This window comes from Bombina bombina, chromosome 4, assembly GCF_027579735.1.
Source record: "Bombina bombina isolate aBomBom1 chromosome 4, aBomBom1.pri, whole genome shotgun sequence".
Lineage (NCBI taxonomy): Eukaryota > Metazoa > Chordata > Amphibia > Anura > Bombinatoridae > Bombina > Bombina bombina.
This window is the reverse complement of record NC_069502.1, coordinates 267,749,351-267,772,866: the sequence shown is the minus strand read 5'-3', so window position 1 is coordinate 267,772,866 and position 23,516 is coordinate 267,749,351. Positions and strand designations below refer to the sequence as shown.

Here is a 23,516-nt window from a genome sequence, read left to right as displayed (position 1 = left end):
CACAGTAATATTTCAGTAGTGAAATGAGGTTTATTGGATTAACAGACAATGTGCACTATGCATCAAAACGAAATTAGACAGGTGCATAAATTTGGGCACCCTTGTCATTTTGTTGATTTACATACCTGTAACTACCTAGCACTGATTAATTGGAACACACAATTGGTTTGGTGAGCCCATTAAGCCTTGAACTTCATAGACATGTGCATCCAATCATAAGAAAAGGTATTTAAGGAGGCCAATTGCAAGTTGTTGTTCTCTTTGACTCTCCTCTGAAGAGCGGCAACATGGGGGCCTCAAAACAACTCTCAAATTACCTGAAAACAAAGATTGTTCCACATTATGGTTTAGGGGTAGGCTACAAAAAGCTATCACAGAGATTTAAGCTGTCAGTGTCCACTGTGAGGAACATAGTGAGGAAATGGAAGACCACAGGCACAGTTCTTGTTAAGGCCAGAAGTGGCAGGCCAAGTAAAATACCGGAGAAGCAAAGGCAAAGGATGGTGAGAACGGTCACAAAACAGCCCACAGACCACCTCCAAAGACCTACAACATCCTCTTGCTGCAGATGGTGTCACTGTGCACCGTTCAACAATTCAGCGCACTTTGCACAAGAAGAAGCTGTATGGGAGAATGATGCGGAAGAAGCCTTTTCTGCACACACGCCACAAACAGAGTCACTTGAGGTATGCAAAAGCACATTTGGACAAGCCAGCTTCATTTTGGAAGAAGGTGCTGTGGACTGATGAAACAAAGATTGAGTTATTTGGTCATAACAAGGGGCACAGAAAAATTTGGTGGATGTTCCATCATGCTGTGGGGCTGTGTGGCCAGTGCCGGTACTGGGAATCTTTTTAAAGTTGAGGGTCGCATGGATTCCACTCAATATCAGCAGATACTTGAGAATAATGTTAAGGAATCAGTCACAAAGCTGAAGTTACGCCGGGGTTGGATATTTCTACAAGACAACGACCCAAAACACTGCTCAAAATCTACTCTGGCATTTATGCAGAGAAACAAGTACAATGTTCTGGAATCGCCCAGTCCCCAGACCTGAATATCATTGAAAATCTGTGGGGTGATTTGAAGCGGGCTGTCCATGCTCGGCAACCATCAATCAATTCAACTGAACTGGAGATGTTTTGCAAAGAGGAATGGTCTAAAATACCTTCATCCAGAATCCAGACACTCATTACAGGCTATAGAAAGTGTCTAGAAGCTGTTATTTCTGCTAATGGAGGCTCTACTAAATATTGATGCAATATTTCTGTTGGGGTGCCCAAATTTATGCACCTGTCTAATTTTGTTTTGATGCATATTGCACATTTTCTGTTAATCCAATAAACCTCATTTCACTACTGAAATACTACTGTGTCCTTCATTTATTTGATAGACCAAAATGAAATTGCTTATCCAAACACCCAATTATTTATAAATGAAAATCATGGAAATTGTCAGGGGTGCCTAAACCTTTGCATACGACTGTATATGTATACATATATATATATATATATATATATATATATATATATATATATATATATATATATATATATATATATATATATATTATGTAAAAGTGCATTGGAGCCCTTTGCAGTTAAGTAAATAAAAACATGTAAAAAAAGTGTTATAGTGTGTATTTACTGTAAAAATGTCATATTCCAATGTTCTGCACATAGCAGAATATGCTCTTTGCATTTATAAATAGATTTTCATATATATATATTGTACCAAAATACCATCAGATAAATATAGAAATATGCTTGGTTTGTAAAGCACATTTTTATCTTTATCTCTGACTGCTCTTGAAAAAGACGGCCTGGACCGTTGAAACGCGTTGAGCAAATAAAACTGCTTTTATACATAAGAGCTGTTAAAGTTTTCTTTGAACAAATAATGAGCCATTTATTCAAATATATGCTATGAATTTCTGAAAAGGTTTCAGACCATACTTCAGTGAACAAGTGGGATCCCTGGGTGAACCAGCGCCTCCTACAAAAACATATATAGAAATATGTATTTATGAATAAATAGAACATATTCTGCTAAGCGAAGAACATTGGAATGTAAAATATTAATATTTTCATGTTGGGTTAGCACCCTTGAGATTATGCAATCTTGTTTGCGCACCAGTTTCCAAACTTATTTGCTCCTTTGCTTCGGGTTAGCTCGCGAGCGAAAACAATTTACTTTCAACTCATAATACCATCTCAACCCGATACACGCAAAAAGCTTACTTCTACCACAGTTAACGCTTGAGTGGGAGCATTAAATAATGTTCCACTAGTTATCTGGCCCTATGTGTTTAACTTATTTATGGGTGTCAGCTACATGTACACAGATAAATAAAAATGGATAAAAAATTTGTTTTTGACAAATCGTCATGAAAAAAATGTGTTTCTCGTTTCACCCAAGATTAGTTAATTGGCTCTTTCAGCGTAGAGGAATTGCAATAGCATTATTAGTAAGCATGTGCATTCGGATAATTTATTATGATCCAAATGTGGAAGAAGACTTTTCGTGAAAGTGAAACCCACTAAGATCTTCTCACTTTCGTAAGACTAAATGTAGCTCCGAAATGAGCTAAATGCCGTGAGTGGCCTCCTTGTTCAGCATAACAAATTATCCAAATGCACAGGCCTAGTTATTAGTTCAGTAACCCCTTATTTCCTATGGGGAAAATCTTCAGGGGTATAATGAGAGCAGAAGAGAAGCTTGAACAGCAGCTTAAACTTAAAGTAGTAGCTTGTGCTACTTATACAAGCCATAAGCAGTACGAAAAATGCATTTTTTATAGGATTAGGATTGGCAAGAGCAAAAGGGAAGCTTACTTATTGGCTTACACAGAAATCAATTTACTGACAAGAACATTGCTGGATTGCTATTGAATAATGTAAAACTGAAAATTCCCTGTCTTTATAGAAAAGGATTAACCACAGTAATAAACTAAATCCCACACATTAGTTTGCTTGCTTATTTGTTAAAGGGGCAGTGCACTTTACATTATCAACTGAATGCAAAGAATACAGAAACATTCATTCAAATCTGAATGCACATTTCTACTAAGAAAAGGGACTCAATTTAAAAATAAAATATGGTTATGAAAGAGAATTTTATTCATATAAAAAATATGCCTTTAAATCCTAAAGAACTAAACCTTTACTAACAAAACATAATGCATAAGTAACACATTCTATTGAGACAATTGATCTTGTAGTCCCAAAGACATGATACACTCAGTCTGTACACTATTTTAAGGTTTTACAGAGCAGAAAATGTATCTGGGCCCTCATGCCAATGTATTATGAAGCTGTAGCAACAGAACACTGAATCAGCACTGGGCAAGAAATGGGTTTAATGAACCATGGAGGTGACTATAATTTTTCCCATGCCCTGAATAGAGTGCAATAAAAAAGCTGTTTTAGTTTTCACTTTAAAAATTGGCATTTTTAGTTTTTACATTAATAAAAAAGAGAAAAAAGTTTACTTAGCAGGTATGAAATCTATATTTACATGCATCCTATAAACTAATTATAGAGTTAAGCTGTAAAAAAAAGAGCACTATTTAAAGGGACACTGAACCCACATTTTTTTCTTTCATGATTCAGCTAGAGCATGTAATTTTTAAGCAACGTTCTAATTTACTCCTATTATCAATTTTTCTTCATTCTCTTGCTAACTTTATTTGAAAAGAAGGAATCTAAGCTTTTTTTTGGTTCAGAACTCTGGAAAGCGCTTTTTTATTGGTGGATGAATTTATGCACCAATCAGCAAGGACAACCCAGGTTGTTCACCAAAAATAGGCCGGCATCTAAACTTACATTCTTGCATTTCAAATAAAGATACCAAGAGAATGAAGAAAATTTGATAATAGGAGTAAATTAGAAAGTTGCTTAAAATGTCATGCTGTATCTGAATCACAAAAGAAAAAAATTGGGTTCAGTGTCCCTTTAAACATATGTAAATATTTTAACATTAAAATGAAGAAAAAACTGTTAATTTTGACTTTGAATCTAATAAGAATTGCATTTCTGTAAATGACTGGACCCTAGGGACTGATTGCTCACTGGCTTGTAAGTAGGTCTCCTACTGCTTTATTGGTTTTCAGTAACAGGCCTCACAAGACGTAATAAATTTCACATCAGAATCAATTTTACAAAAACAGAAACATAATAATTGCAACAAATATTTAATGTATTTTATTTATTTTTTTAAAGTCCTTTTTTGACAGACTGTCTCTTGACGGCTCTCTGCACTTAGATAGGGAATATAATAAATCCAACAGATGAAAGTGAAGATAAAAGATGCTGATTATGCCATAATGGCAATGCTTCACAATCAGATGGCCCCTTTCATCAGGGAGTCTGACTTATAAAAGGGACTATGTGATGCTGAAAAAATGTCATTATAGCACAACAAATCCCCACACAATGCATGCACATTGTTTAAAGACTTGTGCCTTATTTCTAACATGTACACTCATGACACCATAATGTCAATTTAGAAAATTCCAATGTTCCATTCAGCATACAAATAAAGCGAAAGTCTGTATCCTTACAGTAACCTTCTATATCTCTTGCATTGTGACAAATCCATTCAGCATGAACAAACACAGATTAGTACCGTAATTAAACAGTAACAGAATATATATATATATATATATATATATATATATATATATATATATATATATATATACTGTATATATGTATATATACACACTGTATATAAGGTTATAATAACCCAATAGAGAGTAACAACATCTCTGCAGACTATTTTACCTCATTGATGTGCAACATTTTTATCAGAATGGCTACTATGAAATATTATTTTCTTTTTTTACTGGCTTAGCCAGTGAGCAGGTCAAAATGCTATAAACTGGAATAAAATAAAAGCAGAGCTGATAAATAAGACAATAAATGAGAAACGCGTTAGCAGTATCTGATAATGGCACACCATGATAGACCTATTAGTGTACAGATCTAGACAGACACATATTTAGAATTTCCTGCAAGTTTCTGCCTCCCACTGCTTTGGTTGGCCTGCAGTTTCTGTAACGTGCTGCAAAAACTCCCCTGATACAAACACATACAACACTTAAGTTGAGTGAGTCTGAAGCCAGATAAAAGCATTTTGAAGCTTAATTGTGGCTCTCGGGCCATATATTGACAATATAATTTTGGCTCACATAAAGGGGCATAAAGGAGTAATTACAAAATGCTCTAATGTGCAAAGCATTTCATTATTGCTTGCACAGAACTATGTGTTATGCCAAGCAAAGAGGTTAGTTAAACACATAGTTAAATTTAGCTATGGACTGGCAATTTACTACTGGTTCAGAGCTGAACACAGGTGCAGAGCCAATCAAGAGTGGTATATGTGCATAACTGCCAATCATCAGACGTATTCAACTTAGTATTGCCACACCTGAGCTAACATTAACTATGTGTTATCCCCTTTGTGGGGGTTAAACGCATAGCTATCTACATGCAGTAGAGCACTAATAAACTGCTCCAGCACAATAAAGTTGTTATTTTTTTTTATTATTGCCTCATACATGATACAATATGTATGACATTTTCAAATAAAGTTTAATTAGTTTGATAAGAAAAAAAAAAGGTTTTCATTATTTGATATTTAAAGGGACATTAAACACTAAATAAATGATAGAATGATGCAATTAAAAAAAAGATACGTCTGAGAATATCATGCAGATGTATTTGTAAGAGTTTCATTAGTTGTTTAAATATTGACAAAATAAGTGTAAAGTTTTAGTGTCTATAAAACAATAGGAGCTGCCATGTGTAACTGATGTGGCCAATTGGGAACAATAATAAGTAGGCCACTAGAATGTGCAGCCAATCGCTGTGTGGAATATAAGTGTTCTGCACTTCCATTTCTAACAGGAACTAAAAAGCTCTCAATTTAACAATGGAATTACAAGAAAATGGTACAAAATAAACAATGAAAGTAAATTGCAGACATTTTATATATATATATATATATATATATATATATATATATATATATATATATATGTTTATATATTACCACTTCAAAGTGTTTAATGTTCCTTTATGCCTATTTGTCTAAAATATACCTAGAACTGTCTCTGGTCATTTTTCCACAGCACAAATCTGAACACAGAGATAGTCTGTGCTGTCATTGGCAATCAGAACATCAGCTGTGCAGGCTACGCTTGCCACTTCCATAGTTAATATTACACCTAAATTAAAGATTTTGAATCTGATTTATTGTAATATTTAAAAACACTCAAAAACCTAGACTCCCAGAAACAAATCCTTTTTAGGTCTATGAAAGGAGAATCAGTCCCGCAGCTGGCCTACTAGCAGTTCAGTAATATAACCATTCACAAATAAAAGCTGCACCTTGCAGCACAAGAAAACTAATGTTTGTATAAACATATTTTAGTGTTTTCATAGAACCAGAGCAATGGCTGAATAAAAGTAGCTGTTTGTGAATAATAAAAAGCATTAAATCTTTTAACAAAAACTACCAAATGTTGAATGAATGAATATATATATATATATATATATATATATATATATATATATATATATATATATATATATATATATATTATATATTTATGGGTTAACCCTTTAAGGACACAGCTTTCAGTTTGCTCAATTGTTTTATGACGGAACAAAACCGCCATATGTCCTTAAGAGGTTAATACAAAGTGACCAGTTGTTTACCTTTTACACAGTATTTTTCTTTACCTGTTTCATGCTTTTTCCCATATACAATTCTTTTTACACCTAAGCTACATTGTACATAAATGAATCTCTATAATCAATACATTAAGTGTTTGTCAGGTCCTTTTCTTCATTCACTTTTTTAATGGCAGAAATTGGCATAACTGAGGTTCTAACCCTAAGCCTCACCCCACAGTGATATGATTGGTGTTCTCTTATAGAAGCCTTTCCCACTTAGTTAGTTTGCCTTCCTTTCTAGGGAACATGAAATTTCACGGTTATGTTTGCATATCTGTTAGTTATGAAAATAACATCATGCGTTTATGTTATTCTTTAAATAAAACTACGGGTATATCTCACTATTTATGTAATAATTTCCAGTAGCAAAATGTGTAAAAAATAATTGTAGTTTCCTCAGTTACAACAGAAAAAAATAATATCAGGCTTCTCAGGTACAATGACCAATAAGAGATTATGTCCTTCTGTGTTTATTGGGACACTTATTGCACTTTATATAATTTCCTAGAAGTAACAGCTATATCACTATTGGCAAATATACCCTTGTTTTATTCTCTAGGGGCATGTATGAGATGTCTGTGCACTGCAGGAACTTTGTGACAGTGTGAAGTATCATCATGTGTCAAATGTAAATGCAATGATGCAAAACTAAATTAGAATGAGGTCCCACTAAGGATGCTGTCATCATGGTAACCCAATCCATACCAATGTGGTGTGACCCTCATGTAGTTACACAAGGACAGATAGAGACACAATATCACATATTCAGGTTCCATTGTCATGTGTCCCTTCGTCCTGAAGATCCCCGGACAACCTCAGCAGGGTCTGGTCTGTATTTAAGCCAACAAATTACCCAGGTGATCACCACTGAGAAAAGTGCCAGTACACTGGCCACAGATAGACAGATGGGCCCTGCAGGGGAAGGTGCTGGTGCCCCACTGTAACGATTCACAAACACCAGGCCTGCAAACAGCAGAACCACCATGGCCAAGAAGGAGAAAACAACACAGACACAGCCTGCAGTCAGAACCGCTCGCTTGCAGCTCTGACACCTTTCATAGCCTCTTGTAGGAGATGGTGCACCCACAGGCTGTTGTTGATTTCGGCCTGAAAAGGCTCCCTGGCCTCTAGTAGAGGCAATAACCGGTTGAGCACCCTCTTGTCCCAGTTGTAGTGTATAGCGCAACTCAGCAGCTCCATGGAGCATTGCACTACCTGTAGGTGGTTGATGGTATTGTAACCCATGCTGCTGGTACTGAATAGGAGGTAGAATATCCTGAGGCAATGGGTCATCGGGTCTCACATACGTGGGAAAAGCCTCAGCCACCTTGGTATTAATGGGCAAGGCTTCCACTCTGCAGTCTGGTACCACTGTGCGGTGACGACAGACTGGACAAGACAAACGCCATGGTCGATCCTCCCTCCAGTGCAGAGTACTGAGGCACTCCTGGCAGAAAGTATGCAGACACTCCAATAGCTTTGGGGCCCTCCTGTCTAGGTCAAAGTAATTGTAACAAATCTTACACTCATATTCCTCATAGGATAGGGTGAGGTCTGATCCCAGGCTGATGTCCACTTTATCCAATGCCATATCCAAACTCCACTCAATCCCAAGGCCACCTCTACAAAATCAAGTCTTGCTCATTGGAAGATAGTACCACAACCAATGCTTTTCACCCACAGGAAAGGGATAACAGTAATTTGCAGTGCAGAAAATATATTATTTTCTCTTTCTAATCATCTGGAACAAGCATCACTTGACTCCTTGCACTAGTAGCCCCATGAGCATTGCCACCAACACAAGCAAACTGTCTTTCATATAACGGAGTTGTCCACTTTCCACTGGGGAGTCACTTGCATGGAGTCATCATTACTTATTAGCAGGTAGTCTATCTTTTGGAGTAATCACTGTTTTTGGAATAAGGTCATAACTTGCATTGAATCGCACTGGACATCACCAAACACTCAATTTGGAGTTTACCTCACCAGAAAGTGAAATGCTTGAAGTGAGTGTAGATAGTCTTAACCATATCACTTTTTTACAGTAAAATTGGTGCGATTAGTGTTTAATTTAAAAGAGTTCTACTTACATGGTCCAGCCTCACTTCATGTCACACTTACACCATGCCTCACTCATACTGGCAGCCTTATTTACAGTAAATTTCCTTAGGTGATACCATCCAATGGCAAAGAAGGGTGAATATTAGTGATAAGGAATCATCAACACTGATTAGCAGAGAGCCTTACTCACAGGAGCAGAAATCACTGAAAAGAAGCATTGTCATTCATTAAAAGGGCAGCTCCAGCAACACTGAACTCACAAACTGAAACAAAATTTGATGCTTGAAGGAGAGAAAATGACATATCCAAAATGCCAGGCGCTCAATTTCCTAGGTCTTTGACATCTCTACCCTGCATCCTCTGCTCCTATGCTTTCTTTGTCTCCTCCTTGTTATTTTCGATTGGAAAGATGAATGTAATTTCCTTCTCCAACCTCGGAATCTTCCTGTTTACAGCACAGCACAACCCCTTATTGTTCAGAGAGAGAGAGGTAAAGGCAGACGGAATTTTCTTTCAGGCAAATTTTCCCTGCGCCCCACTACATGCCCAGTGCCTTTATATTTTTTTGTAACAAAGACAGCAGCTGCTTCTCCTGAAGTCTGTCTTTTTGTGTGCTGCTTTCTTGATCTCCAGTAATGTGATGTAATGCTAGGTCTTTGTATGCAGGATCTCTCTTGCTAACGTTCAGGATTGAACTGGTCTGGAGGAGAAACAGATAGCAGCATCTTTTACCTTTTCATTTCCTTGGTTTTATCTGATTTAAATTTGTTTTCAAGGGCAAATTGTTTTATCCTATAAAATATAAATATATTATGGCAACAGTCTACAGTAAATAGAATACCTCCTGCCTTCCTAATTGGCTAAGAAAAAATGTTACACACACTGAACTGAGCAATGGGGGTGCAATACTAAATTTGCAGCCAGGGAAATCAGACACTGGAAATATATGCACAGCAAAAATATTAACTCTTGATAACTTAGAGTGTGTTTGTATGTGTGCGTGTGTTTAAGTGTGAGTATAGGTTTGTGTGTGTATGTATGTGTGCGTGTGTTTAAGTGTGAGTATAGGTTTGTGTGTGTATGTATGTGTGCGTGTGTTTAAGTGTGAGTATAGGTTTGTGTGTGTATGTATGTGTGCGTGTGTTTAAGTGTGAGTATAGGTTTGTGTCTGTATGTATGTGTGCGTGTGTTTAAGTGTGAGTATAAGTTTGTGTGTGTATGTATGTGTGCGTGTGTTTAAGTGTGAGTATAGGTTTGTGTGTGTATGTATGTGTGCGTGTGTTTAAGTGTGAGTATAGGTTTGTGTATGTATGTGTGCATGTTTGTGTATGAGCACATGTATGTGTGTTTATGTATATGTATGTTTGTGTGTCTGTGTATGTGTTTAAGTGTGAGTATAGGTTTGTGTGTGTATGTATGTGTGCGTGTGTTTAAGTGTGAGTATAGGTTTGTGTGTGTATGTATGTGTGCGTGTGTTTAAGTGTGAGTATAGGTTTGTGTCTGTATGTATGTGTGCGTGTGTTTAAGTGTGAGTATAGGTTTGCGTGTGTATGTATGTGTGCATGTGTTTAAGTGTGAGTATAGGTTTGTGTCTGTATGTATGTGTGCGTGTGTTTAAGTGTGAGTATAGGTTTGTGTGTGTATGTATGTGTGCATGTGTTTAAGTGTGAGCATAGGTTTGTGTCTGTATGTATGTGTGCGTGTGTTTAAGTGTGAGTATAGGTTTGTGTATGTATGTGTGCATGTTTGTGTATGAGCACATGTATGTATGTTTATGTATATGTATGTTTGTGTATGTGTTTAGATGATTGTCTATGTGTGTGTTTGTGCATCTGTGTGTGTATATATGTGTGTGCTTATACATGTGTTTGTGTGTGTGTGCACATGTGTGTGATTATATATGTAATGGTTTGCACGTATATACATGTGTGTGTGTGTGTATGTGTATATGTTTGTGTGTATATATATAAGTGTGTGTATGTATGTGCTTGTAAATATTTAGAAGGACTAAAATACTTGAGTATTGAGTACATAATGAAAGGCATCTGCTGTAGCAAATTAGGTACATAGTAGTATGTTTAGGCCAGGTTCAGCATCCTAAATAATGAATATATATAGTGCACATTTTTTTAATATGCATAATTAAACATCCTATGGAGAATTACATTTTTAATTTAATGTTTCTTAATCCTTCAATAGACCCAAACCTTAAAGGGCATAATAGTTGAAAAATGACATGCTTTAAATTCATTAGAGCATGTAATGGCAAGACTATTAAAAATGCACTACTGTGTGTTTAACCGCCACAATGTGGTTAACACTGGTAGAAGTGGAGGAGCACTTCTGGTCCCAAGCGGAAATGTAATGTTATTTTGAACAAATCTCAAATTTGTCAGTTGCTATCATATTTTAAGAGAGCATTTTAGCTACATGCCCAGTGCTGAACCTATGAAAAGGAGAAGTCAAAGCAAAAAGGGCTATTTTAAACAATAAAGACACAAATATGTAGTAGATGATGACTATAATCTGTCTCACCATTCATGCACTATGTTTAGGTTTCTGGTTATTATTGTTAGCATGCCCAAATATCATGGTCTAGGACTGCCCTGTAGAAAGATCTCCTAGGCCCTCATTTATTCTAATGAAGATAGACTCAGTTCCCAGGCAGGGAACCTGTCTGTCTCAAGGAGCAAGGCAGCATCCACTGCCAGGATTTAAGATTGCACAAGCACTCACTTGTGCATTCTCTCCCCCTAATCCTGTAAAATTGTTCTTAGTACGGGGTGTTTTAAGTCCTTTCCCCTAGAGGTGGCAGAGAGTTTAGGAAGCAGCAGTCGTAGCTTGCAGGCTCACATGAGTATGTATGAATGTCAAGGTTTCCCAAACTGCATCCACAGCTTCATAAATGGAGCTAATACTTTTTAGAAAATCTTGGCTACTAGTACGCAGGAAATATGATGGCATCTCCTTATTGATATGATGGTGCAGTTTCATGGGGTTTGTGCCGCTGAAATATACAGAGATTGATCTGTGTTTGTGTTTTCAAATTATAAGCTTTTTTTAATTTGGGGTTAAAGGGACAGTCTAGGCCAAAATAAACTTTCATGATTCAGATAGAGCATGTAATTTTAAACAATTTTCCAATTTACTTTTATCACCAATTTTGCTTTGTTCTCTTGGTATTCTTAGTTGAAAACTTAACCTAGGAGGTTCATATGCTAATTTCTTAGACCTTGAAGCCCTCCTCTTTCTGATTGCATTTTAACAGTTTTTCACCACTAGAGGGTGTTAGTTCACATATTTCATATAGATAACACTGTGCTCATGTACGTGAAGTTATCTGGGAGCAGGCACTGATTGGCTAGACTGCAAGTCTGTCAAAAGAACTGAAAAAAGGGTCAGTTTGCAGAGGCTTAGATACAAGATAATCACAGAGGTTAAAAGTATATTATTATAAATGTGTTAGTTATGCAAAACTGGGAAATGGGTAATAAAGGGATTATCTATCTTTTAAAACAATAACAATTCTGGTGTAGACTGTCCCTTTAATATAAAAAAAAATTGCCTAAAGAAAAAAATAATAATGCAAAACCAATGTCGGGTTAAGGGTCATAAGCAAAATACTTTCCTATATGAATGCTGTTGATGTATCCATTGTGTTGTTAAAATGTATACCAGGCAAGTATTTTTCTGAGTGTTTTTAGGCTATTTTATATAGATATACTTGAGTAAATGGAAGATACATGTACAAGCTACTATACATTTATATACTTATATGCTATGTTCATACAGAAAACATTCTGTGTCATCCTTTTATTTAGACGCTTGAGCATTCAACAGGTCTGCAGAGATTGTTTCTAGAAACTGCACAATGAAAAGGCGTATATGGTCTGAGGCCATAATGAGCTGTCCTTAAAGCCAGTTCATTCATTTAAAGTGACATTAAATGCTGTGCTATAAGATAAGATGCTTTCAAATATATGGAATTATACAGGTTACAACATGGTTTTGCCCATTGAAGGAGATAAAAAGTATACACTTTTTTAAAAATATATAAACAACTAATATAAGTAAAAAAAATAATACATCATATTTTTATAAGGCAAATCTATATATAAATATATACAATATATACAGTATATATAAATATATCACTATTTCTATATAATAATTTTCTATGGCCTAGATTTAGAGTTGGGCGGTAGCCGTGAAAACCAGCGTTAGAGGCTCCTAACACTGGTTTTGGGCTACCGCCGGTATTTGGAGTCAGTCAGGAAAGGGTCTAACGCTCACTTTCCAGCCGTGACTTTTCCATACCGCAGATCCCCTTACGTCATTTGCGTATCCTATCTTTTCAATGGGATCTTTCTAACGCCGGTATTTAGAGTCGTGGCTGAAGTGAGCGTTAGAATTCTAACGACAAAACTCCAGCAGCAGAAAAAAGTCAGTAGTTAAGTGCTTTCTGGGCTAACGCCGGTTTATAAAGCTCTTAACTACTGTGCTCTAAAGTACACTAACACCCATAAACTACCTATGTACCCATAAACCGAGGTCCCCCCACATCTCCGCCACTCGATAAAAATTTTTTAACCCCTAATCTGCCGACCGCCACCTACGTTATACTTATGTACCCCTAATCTAACCCCTAACCTGCCCCCCACAACGTCGTCGCCAGCTACCTACAATAATTAACCCCTAATCTGCCGACCGCAAAGCGCCGCTACCTATGTTATCCTTATGTACCCCTAATCTGCTGCCCCTAACACCGCCGACCCCTATATTATATTTATTAACCCCTAATCTGCCCACCTCAACGTCGCCTCCACCTGCCTACACTTATTAACCCCTAATCTGGCGAGCGGACCGCACCGCTACTATAATAAAGTTATTAACCCCTAATCCGCCTCACTCCCGCCTCAATAACCCTATAATAAATAGTATTAACCCCTAATCTGCCCTCCCTAACATCGCCGACACCTAACTTCAATTATTAACCCCTAATCTGCCGACCGAATCTCGCCGCTACTGTAATAAATGGATTAACCCCTAAAGCTAAGTCTAACCCTAACACTAACACCCCCCTAAATTAAATATAATTTAAATCTAACGAAATAAACTAACTCTTATTAAATAAATTATTCCTATTTAAAGCTAAATACTTACCTGTAAAATAAACCCTAATATAGCTACAATATAAATTATAATTATATTATAGCTATTTTAGGATTTATATTTATTTTACAGGTAACTTTGTATTTATTTTAACCAGGTACAATAGCTATTAAATAGTTAAGAACTATTTAATAGCTAAAATAGTTAAAATAATTACAAAATTACCTGTAAAATAAATCCTAACCTAAGTTACAATTAAACCTAACACTACACGATCAATACATTTATTAAATAAAATACCTACAATTACCTACAATTAAACCTAACACTACACTATCAATAAATTAATTAAATACAATATCTACAAATAAATACAATGAAATAAACTAACTAAAGTACAAAAAATACAAAAGATCAGCCAATCAGATTGAGCTCGCATTCTATTGAGGGGGGGGTATTGTATGTGTTTTTTTTACAGGCAAAAGAGCTGTTCAGGGCTGGTAAGGTAAAAGAGCTTTGAACTTTTTTAATTTAGAATAGGGTAGGGCATTTTTTTATTTTGGGGGGTCTTTGTTATTTTATTAGGGGGCTTAGAGTAGGTGTAATTAGTTTAAAATTGTTGTAATATTTTTCTAATGTTTGTAAATATTTTATTATTTTTTGTAACTTAGTTCTTTTTTATTTTTTGTACTTTAGTTAGTTTATTTAATTGTAGTTATTTGTAGGTATTGTATTTAATTAATGTATTGATAGTGTAGTGTTAGGTTTAATTGTAGGTAATTTGAGGTATTTTATTTAATTTATTTATTGATAGTGTAGTGTTAGGTTTAATTGTAACTTAGGTTAGGATTTATTTTACAGGTAATTTTGTAATTATTTTAACTATTTTAGCTATTAAATAGTTCTTAACTATTTAATAGCTATTGTACCTGGTTAAAATAAATACAAAGTTGACTGTAAAATAAATATTAATCCTAAAATAGCTATAATATAATTATAATTTATATTGTAGCTATATTAGGGTTTATTTTACAGGTAAGTATTTAGCTTTAAATAGGAATAATTTATTTAATAAGAGTTAATTTATTTCGCTAGAATAAAATTATATTTAATTTAGGGGGGTGTTAGTGTTAGAGTTAGACTTAGCTTTAGGGGTTAATCCATTTATTACAGTAGCGGCGAGATTCGGTCGGCAGATTAGGGGTTAATAATTGAAGTTAGGTGTCGGCGATGTTAGGGAGGGCAGATTAGGGGTTAATACTATTTATTATAGGGTTATTGAGGCGGGAGTGAGGCGAATTAGGGGTTAATAAGTGTAGGCAGGTGGAGGCGACGTTGTGGGGGGCAGATTAGGGGTTAATAAATATAATATAGGGGTCGGCGGTGTTAGGGGCAGCAGATTAGGGGTACACAGAGATAATGTAGGTAGCGGCGGTTTACGGAGCGGCAGATTAGGGGTTAAAAAAAATATGCAGGGGTCAGCGATAGCGGGGGCGGCAGATTAGGGGTTAATAAGTGTAAGGTTAGGGGTGTTTAGACTCGGGGTACATGTTAGAGTGTTAGGTGCAGACGTAGGAAGTGTTTCCCCATAGACAACAATGGGGCTGCGTTAAGAGCTGAACGCGGCTTTTTTGCAGGTGTTAGGTTTTTTTTCAGCTCAAATGGCCCCATTGTTTTCTATGGGGATATCGTGCACAAGCACGTTTTTGAAGCTGGCCGCGTCCGTAAGCACCGCTGGTATCTAGAGTTGCAGTGGCGTTAAATTATGCTCTACGCTCCCTTTTTGGAGCCTAACGCACTGAAAACCCAGCCATTCTGTGAACTCTAAATACCAGCGGTATTTAAAAGGTGCGTGGGAAAAAAAGCACGCGTAGCTAACGCACCCCTTTGGCCGCAGAACTCTAAATCTAGGCGTATGTATTCACTGCATTACAAAATATCTGCATTTGAATTAAATATTCTATTCAAACACAAGCCTATGAGATATCTTTCTTTAGGGGTCAGCAATAAACAATGGAAGCCATCACTGTTCAGGGGTGGTCTATATTTTTGTGAAGTCTAGTAGTGTAATACAATTCTGTGTTTTCTCTACTCTGTCATTATTGTTTTACCTTGAATATCCATATGTTCTTTTTTTTATAAACAAAAACTGATTTAGAATGTCTACTGTGAAAAATATGCTTGTGCAAAAAATATTTACACATTTTTTAACATGATGCAATACTATAAATACTGGTTGTGGAAAATCATGCAACAATTTTGAAATCCACTGGCAGATTCCAGTCTCCAATTTTGGTATAAAGGTATTTATCAGGTGTGTCTATTATATGAACAGCAATCATAATCATAAACAGTGGGTGCTTCTTTTATATTGTATATTGTTTAGTAGACGTGCACAGACACAAAACGTGATGTGATTTTATAAGCACAAAAAAAAAATCTGCAATATGTTTCAAAATGCCATAATTTAGATACAACAAAAACAATAGACTTTCAATGTCCATAGCTTATATTGGTGACAGTATATACACAAGTTGTAAACAAGGATTTTACATGAATAAAAATATAGTATGGAGTCCCTGCCCTGCAGAGCTTACAATCTGCCATGTTTCAATCACTCACTTGGTTGCTTTTACAGCATAATAGTGATTTATAATAAACCAAAAACAACTTTTTTTTTCCATACAGAACAGGTGATCAGAAAGGTAAATAAATGTTGTGTTTACAGTTAAAACCTAATAACAATTCCTGAGTGAGCGTGTCCTTTAAAAAGTCATTGGCTGGTAGTACATGTGGATAAACTGGTAGAACATAAACACCTAGATAACGAGTTTTGCGCTAAACTGGGTGAAAAACTAACGCCAGAAAAAGTTACATTATTTTACTCTCCATAGCGCTGCCATTACGAGTTACTGAAAAGCCTCCTTGTGTGTGTGATATGGTGGCGTTTAGCTCCATACTGCACAAAAGCCAAGGGCTGCTTTGATGTGCTCGTGCACGCTTTCCCTCATAGATATCAATGGGGAGAGAGTGTTAGAAAAAAACCTAACACCTGAAGTACAGAATGAAAAATCTCCTTAACGCAACCCCATTGATGTCTATGGGGAAAAAAAAGTTGCGTTTAAACCTAACACCCTAACATAAACCCCAAGTTTAAATACCCCTAATCTGCCGCCCCAACACTAATAAAAGTTATTAACCCCTATTCCACCGCTCCCCAACATCGCTGAAACTATAATAATGTTTTTAACCCCTATTCTGCCACTACCTGATATCGCTGCCACTAAATAAACCTATTAACCCTAAACCTCCGGCCCCCCACATCGCTGCTACTAAATAAACCTATTAACCCCTAAACCTAACACCCCCTAATTTAAAATTAAAATTACAATATAACTATCTTAAAATAAATGAAAACTTACCTGTGAAATAAAAATAAACCTAACATTAAACTATAAATTAACCTAACATTACTATTCTAATAAAATAAAAAAATACTACTAATAAAAAAAAATCTAAATTACAAATTTAAAAAAACCTACCACTACGAAAAAAATCAAAAAAATCTAAAATTACAAAAAATAATAAACACTAAATTACAAAAAATAAAAAACACTAACTGCCAGATTACGAGTTTTGCATTAGAGGCTATGCGGTGCTGACGAGCAGTTTTCTCTCACCGCTCACTTACCTACAGCGCTGGTATTACGGGTTTTTACAAACCCGGCGTTAAAAGGCAAGAAGTGAGAGTTGAGCAAAATTGTGCTCCTTACCGCACTCCAATACCAGCGCTGCTTAAGTCAGCGGTGAGCTGGTTGTACGTGCTCGTGCACGATTTCCCCATAGGAATCAACAGGGAGAGCCGGCTAAGAAAAAGTCTAACACCTGCCAAAAGCAGTGTAAAACTCAGTAGCGCAGCCCCATTGATTCCTATGGGGAAATAAAAGCTATGCTTACACCTAACACCCTAACATGAACCCCGAGTCTACACTGTGTGCAGAATTATTAGGCAAATGAGTATTTTGACCACATCATCCTCTTTATGCATGTTGTCTTACTCCAAGCTGTATAGGCTCGAAAGCCTACTACCAATTAAGCATATTAGGTGATGTGCATCTCTGTAATGAGAAGGGGTGTGGTCTAATGACATCAACACCCTATATCAGGTGTGCATAATTATTAGGCAACTTCCTTTCCTTTGGCAAAATGGGTCAAAAGAAGGACTTGACAGGCTCAGAAAAGTAAAAAAAATAGTGAGATATCTTGCAGAGGGATGCAGCACTCTTAAAATTGCAAAGCTTCTGAAGTGTGATCATCGAACAATCAAGCGTTTCATTCAAAATAGTCAACAGGGTCGCAAGAAGCTTGTGGAAAAACCAAGGAGCAAAATAACTGCCCATGAACTGAGAAAAGTCAAGCGTGCAGCTGCCAAGATGCCACTTGCCACCAGTTTGGCCATATTTCAGAGCTGCAACATCACTGGAGTGCCCAAAGCACAAGGTGTGCAATACTCAGAGACATGGCCAAGGTAAGAAAGGCTAAAAGACGACCACCACTGAACAAGACACACAAGCTGAAATGTCAAGATCGGGCCAAGAAATATCTCAAGACTGATTTCTCTAAGGTTTTATGGACTGATGAAATGTGAGTGAGTCTTGATGGGCCAGATGTATGGGCCCGTGGCTGGATTGGTAAAGGGCAGAGAGCTCCAGTCCGACTCAGACGCCAGCAAGGTGGAGGTGGAGTACTGGTTTGGGCTGGTATCATCAAAGATGAGCTTGTGGGGCCTTTTCGGGTTGAGGATGGAGTCAAGCTCAACTCCCAGTCCTACTGCCAGTTTCTGGAAGACACCTTCTTCAAGCAGTGGTACAGGAAGAAGTCTGCATCCTTCAAGAAAAACATGATTTTCATGCAGGACAATGCTCCATCACACGCGTCCAAGTACTCCACAGCGTGGCTGGCAAGAAAGGGTATAAAAGAAGAAAATCTAATGACATGGCCTCCTTGTTCACCTGATCTGAACCCCATTGAGAACCTGTGGTCCATCATCAAATGTGAGATTTACAAGGAGGGAAAACAGTACACCTCTCTGAACAGTGTCTGGGAGGCTGTGGTTGCTGCTGCACGCAATGTTGATGGTGAACAGATCAAAACACTGACAGAATCCATGGATGGCAGGCTTTTGAGTGTCCTTGCAAAGAAAGGTGGCTATATTGGTCACTGATTTGTTTTTGTTTTTGAATGTCAGAAATGTATATTTGTGAATGTTGAGATGTTATATTGGTTTCACTGGTAAAAATAAATAATTGAAATGGGTATATATTTGTTTTTTGTTAAGTTGCCTAATAATTATGCACAGTAATAGTCACCTGCACACACAGATATCCCCCTAAAATAGCTATAACTAAAAACAAACTAAAAACTACTTCCAAAACTATTCAGCTTTGATATTAATGAGTTTTTTGGGTTCATTGAGAACATGGTTGTTGTTCAATAATAAAATTAATCCTCAAAAATACAACTTGCCTAATAATTCTGCACTCCCTGTAAACACCCCTAATCTTACACTTATTAACCCCTAATCTGCCGCCCCGACATCGCTGACACCTACATTATACTTATTAACCCCTAATCTGCCGCTCCGGACATCGCCGCCACCTATATTATACTTATTAACCCCTAATCTGCTGCCCCCAACATCGCTGACACCTACATTATTTTTATTAACCCCTAATCTGCCACCCCCAACATCGTGGCCACCACCACGTTATGATTGAAACAGCCAATAGAATGTGAGCTCAATCCTATTGGCTGATTGGATCAGCCAATAGGATTGAACTTCAATCCTATTTGCTGATTGCATCAGCCAATAGGATTTTTTCTACCTTAATTCCAATTGGATTCAATAGAATTCTATCAGCCAATCAGAATCTAAGGACGACATCTTGGATGATGTCACTTAAAGGAACTGTCTCTTCCGGATGAAAAGGATGCTCCGCGTCGGATGTCTTGAAGATGGAGCCGCTCCGTGTCGGATGGATGAAGATAGAAGATGCCGTCTGGATGAAGACTTCTGCCCGTCTGGAGGACCACTTCGCCCGGCTTGGATGAAGACTTCTGCCACTTCCTTGAGGATGGATGTCCGGTCTTCAGAACAGTAAGTTGATCTTCAGGGGGTTAGTGTTAGTTTTTTTTAAGGGTTTATTGGGTGGGTTATATTTTTAGATTAGGGTTTGGGCAGCAATAGAGCTAACTGCCCTTTTAAGGGCAATGCCCATCCAAATGCCCTTTTCAGGGCAATGGGGAGCTTAGGTTTTTTTAGTTAGCTTTTTATTTGGGGGGTTGGTTGTGTGGGTGGTGGGTTTTACTGTTGGGGGGTGTTTGTATTTTTTTTTGCAGGTAAAAGAGCTGATTTCTTTGGGGTAATGCCCCACAAAAGGCCCTTTTAAGGGCTATTGATAGTTTAGTTTAGGCTAGGGTTTTTTTATTTTGGGGGGGCTTTTTTTAATTTTGATAGGGCTATTAGATTAGGTGTAATTAGTTTAAAGATCTGTAATTTGTTTATTATTTTCTGTAATTTAGTGTTTGTTTTTTGTACTTTAGCTAATTGTATTTCATTTAGTTAATTTATTTAATTGTAGTTTAGTGTTAGTGTAACTTAGGTTAGGTTTTATTTTACAGGTAAATTTGTATTTACTTTAGGTAGGTAGTTATTAAATAGTTAATAACTATTTAATAACTATTCTACCTAGTTAAAATAAATACAAACTTGTCTGTAAAATAAAAATAAACCCTAAGCTAGATACAATGTAACTATTAGTTATATTGTAGCTATCTTAGGGTTTATTTTATAGGTAAGTATTTAGTTTTAAATAGGAATTATTTAGGTAATTATAGTAATTTTATTTAGATTTATTTAAATTATATTTAAGTTAGGGGGTGTTAAGGTTAGGGTTAGACTTTAGGGGTTAATAAATTTAGAATAGTGGTGTCGACGTTGGGGGCGGCAGATTAGGGGTTAATAAGTGTAGGTAGGTTGTGGCGACATTGGGGGCGGCAGATTAGGAGTTAATAAAAATAATGTAGGTGTCGGCGATGTTGTGGGGCAGCAGATTAGGGGTTAATAAGTATAATGTAGGTGGCGGCGATGTCCGGAGCGGCAGATTAGGGGTTAATAAGTATAATGTAGGTGGTGGCGATGTTAGGGGCGGCAGATTAGGGGTTAATTGCACCTCTGCTTAATTCACTCAATTTACTAGGATAATCTGTTGTCTGTTCTTAAGCCAGCCTTCTACCAAGTACACAATTTTTTAACCTAGACTAAGAAGATACAGTTTTTGAATTAGTTTGTTGTGTAGGATGGTGTCAAATGCTTTGCTGAAATCTAGATGGGCTACATTAACTGCTCCAAAAACATACTGCTTTTAGTCCTCTAAATTCTTTGTGATTATGTAAATCGTAATTCTTTCTTTTAAGTGAGTTTCCATTACTTTCCCTACTACTGAAGTTAAACTGACTGGCCTGTAGTTACCAGATTCTTTCCTATTGCTTTTTTTATGAAGAGGTTCCAAATTCACTATTCTCCAACCATTTGGAACAACTCCTGTCACCAGTGATTGATTATACAGATCAGTTAATGGGTCAGCTAACATAGGTCCAAGTTCCTTTACAACTCTTAGATGAATATTATCAAGAACCACTTACTTTTTTACATTTATTTTTGATAATTCAAAAAAAAAAAAAAAATCACCTCGTGCTCTGTAAAAAGATTAGTGCTAATTCCATTTCCATTTTCAGTAGCATCCCTTAATGTAGTCATTCTTTCTTCACAATCTTTTGTGAAGACAGAACAAACGTAATCATTGAGACAGTCTGCAATTTGCTTATCTGTACTATTCTACCATACTGTTTTCAGTTTTACTATTCCACCATACTGTTTTCAGTTTTACTATTCCAACCTTAGTTTTCTCCTTTCACTGATATAGCTACATAATGGGGTTGTCCCTGTGTCTCCTTGACTCTCTTCTGCATGAGCTTTACGATTCCTAATTAACTGTTTAGCCTTTTTTTGTCTCCAAATTTGCATATCATCATCTGACTGTACTTGCCTGACATTTTTATAAGCTATCTTTTTGTCTTTACAGCATGTGCTACTAAAGACAAAAAGATAGCATGTGCTACTTCTGAAAAGCCATATTGGTTTCCTCTTTCTTTTACTTTTACAGACATGATTAATATGTTTGGTTGCATTTAAAATGGCACCCTTCATTAGACCGGAACCGGTATTACATGCCCTAGACGACACTGCACAGGGAGCGGAGCAACATCGGATGCCTTAACCACCCCTATAAGCAGCACCGGACTCCTGGTAGACTCAGAAGAAGAGGATGTCACAGAATTCAAAGAGGCCTAAGATCGAGCATCTGGCTGGAGCCGCACCGCCAGACTTCCGTATGTAACATAACAGAAGGGCCTTACACACAATTCTGCAGCAACAGCATTCACAGAGCAAGCTCCTTAGACTCACCCGATAAGCCTGGACAGCACTGTTCTGTAGACAGGATCTACACACTGAGGCCGCAAAGTCCTTTAGCGGTGCACGGCAAAGCCAGCTAAAGTTTTTCTGGGCCTAACAGACGCACCAATATCTGAGACAGATGGAGGGGCACCTGTGGATACCACAGCACAGAGAATCTACCTCCACTTCACTGCTAGGAGAAATTTGTATGAGCCGGCTAAGGTACAGTTATCAGCCCTACTAATTTGCTCATAACGTATTTACCCATTACTTGATTAATGGTCTGCATCCTCAGGGCCTCTTTATAGGTACAATACTGAAAATATATTCTGAGGCAATCCCCCACATAAGCACCAGAACCCTTAATAAATACCTGCTGCCTAAATATATCATATGAGAGGGGGACTGTAACTACCTAGCTGGGCCTTAACAAATAAAAGAGGACTCTCTATCATCCCTATAAGTACAAAGTGCCATCATTATCCAGCTGTACATGAGAAGCCCAGATAGCCCATACCTGCATTACACTTAAAGAAAAGGGCACCCTACGCAACTGTATGCTCTGGTATGCCAAACAGAAGAGCTCCAAGGCCATCTAAAGTATCACACTCTTCCAATATGGATACCTATCTTATTCCCTCTGAACCATCACCCAGCATCCCTAAAGATCAACAAGAAGGATGTAGACAAACTGTTGCTGCACAAATACATAGTACAGAACCAACACATCATAACTATGTAACTAAGGAAGACCTGAGACTTCTCTCCTCCAAGGAGGATATTAAAGAAGCCATGCTAGATGTAAAAGCTATGTTTGGGAAACTTAAAAAAGATATAACAGCCGTGGACCAAAGGGTCACCCAGCTGGAAGAAAAACAAGAAAGTCTATGCTCAGATCTGCAACATCAGTCAAGTTATATGCAATCTCATGAGGATGTGATACAGAACCTTACAGAATGCATTGACGATTTAGAGAATAGGAGCAGAAGGAACAACCTGAGACTACAGAGAATCCCTAAATCAGTGAATCCCCTGCACTGCTCAAATATATCCAAGACCTATTCAGATACATAAAGAACTCTCCA

The 23,516-nt window shown here is 37.0% G+C and overlaps 1 protein-coding gene across 1 annotated transcript; it reads right to left on the bottom strand.

Annotated features, from left to right (window-relative positions):
* Positions 1-7,249: 7,249 nt before the first annotated feature.
* On the bottom strand, positions 7,250-8,414 carry LOC128655342 (RING finger protein 224). Its single transcript, XM_053708991.1, has 2 exons — positions 7,956-8,414; positions 7,250-7,898 (listed from the first exon to the last, which is right to left on the bottom strand). The coding sequence occupies exons 1-2, from the start codon at positions 8,329-8,331 to the stop codon at positions 7,519-7,521; spliced, it is 756 nt and encodes a 251-aa protein (XP_053564966.1). The 5' UTR covers positions 8,332-8,414; the 3' UTR covers positions 7,250-7,518.
* Positions 8,415-23,516: the final 15,102 nt, after the last annotated feature.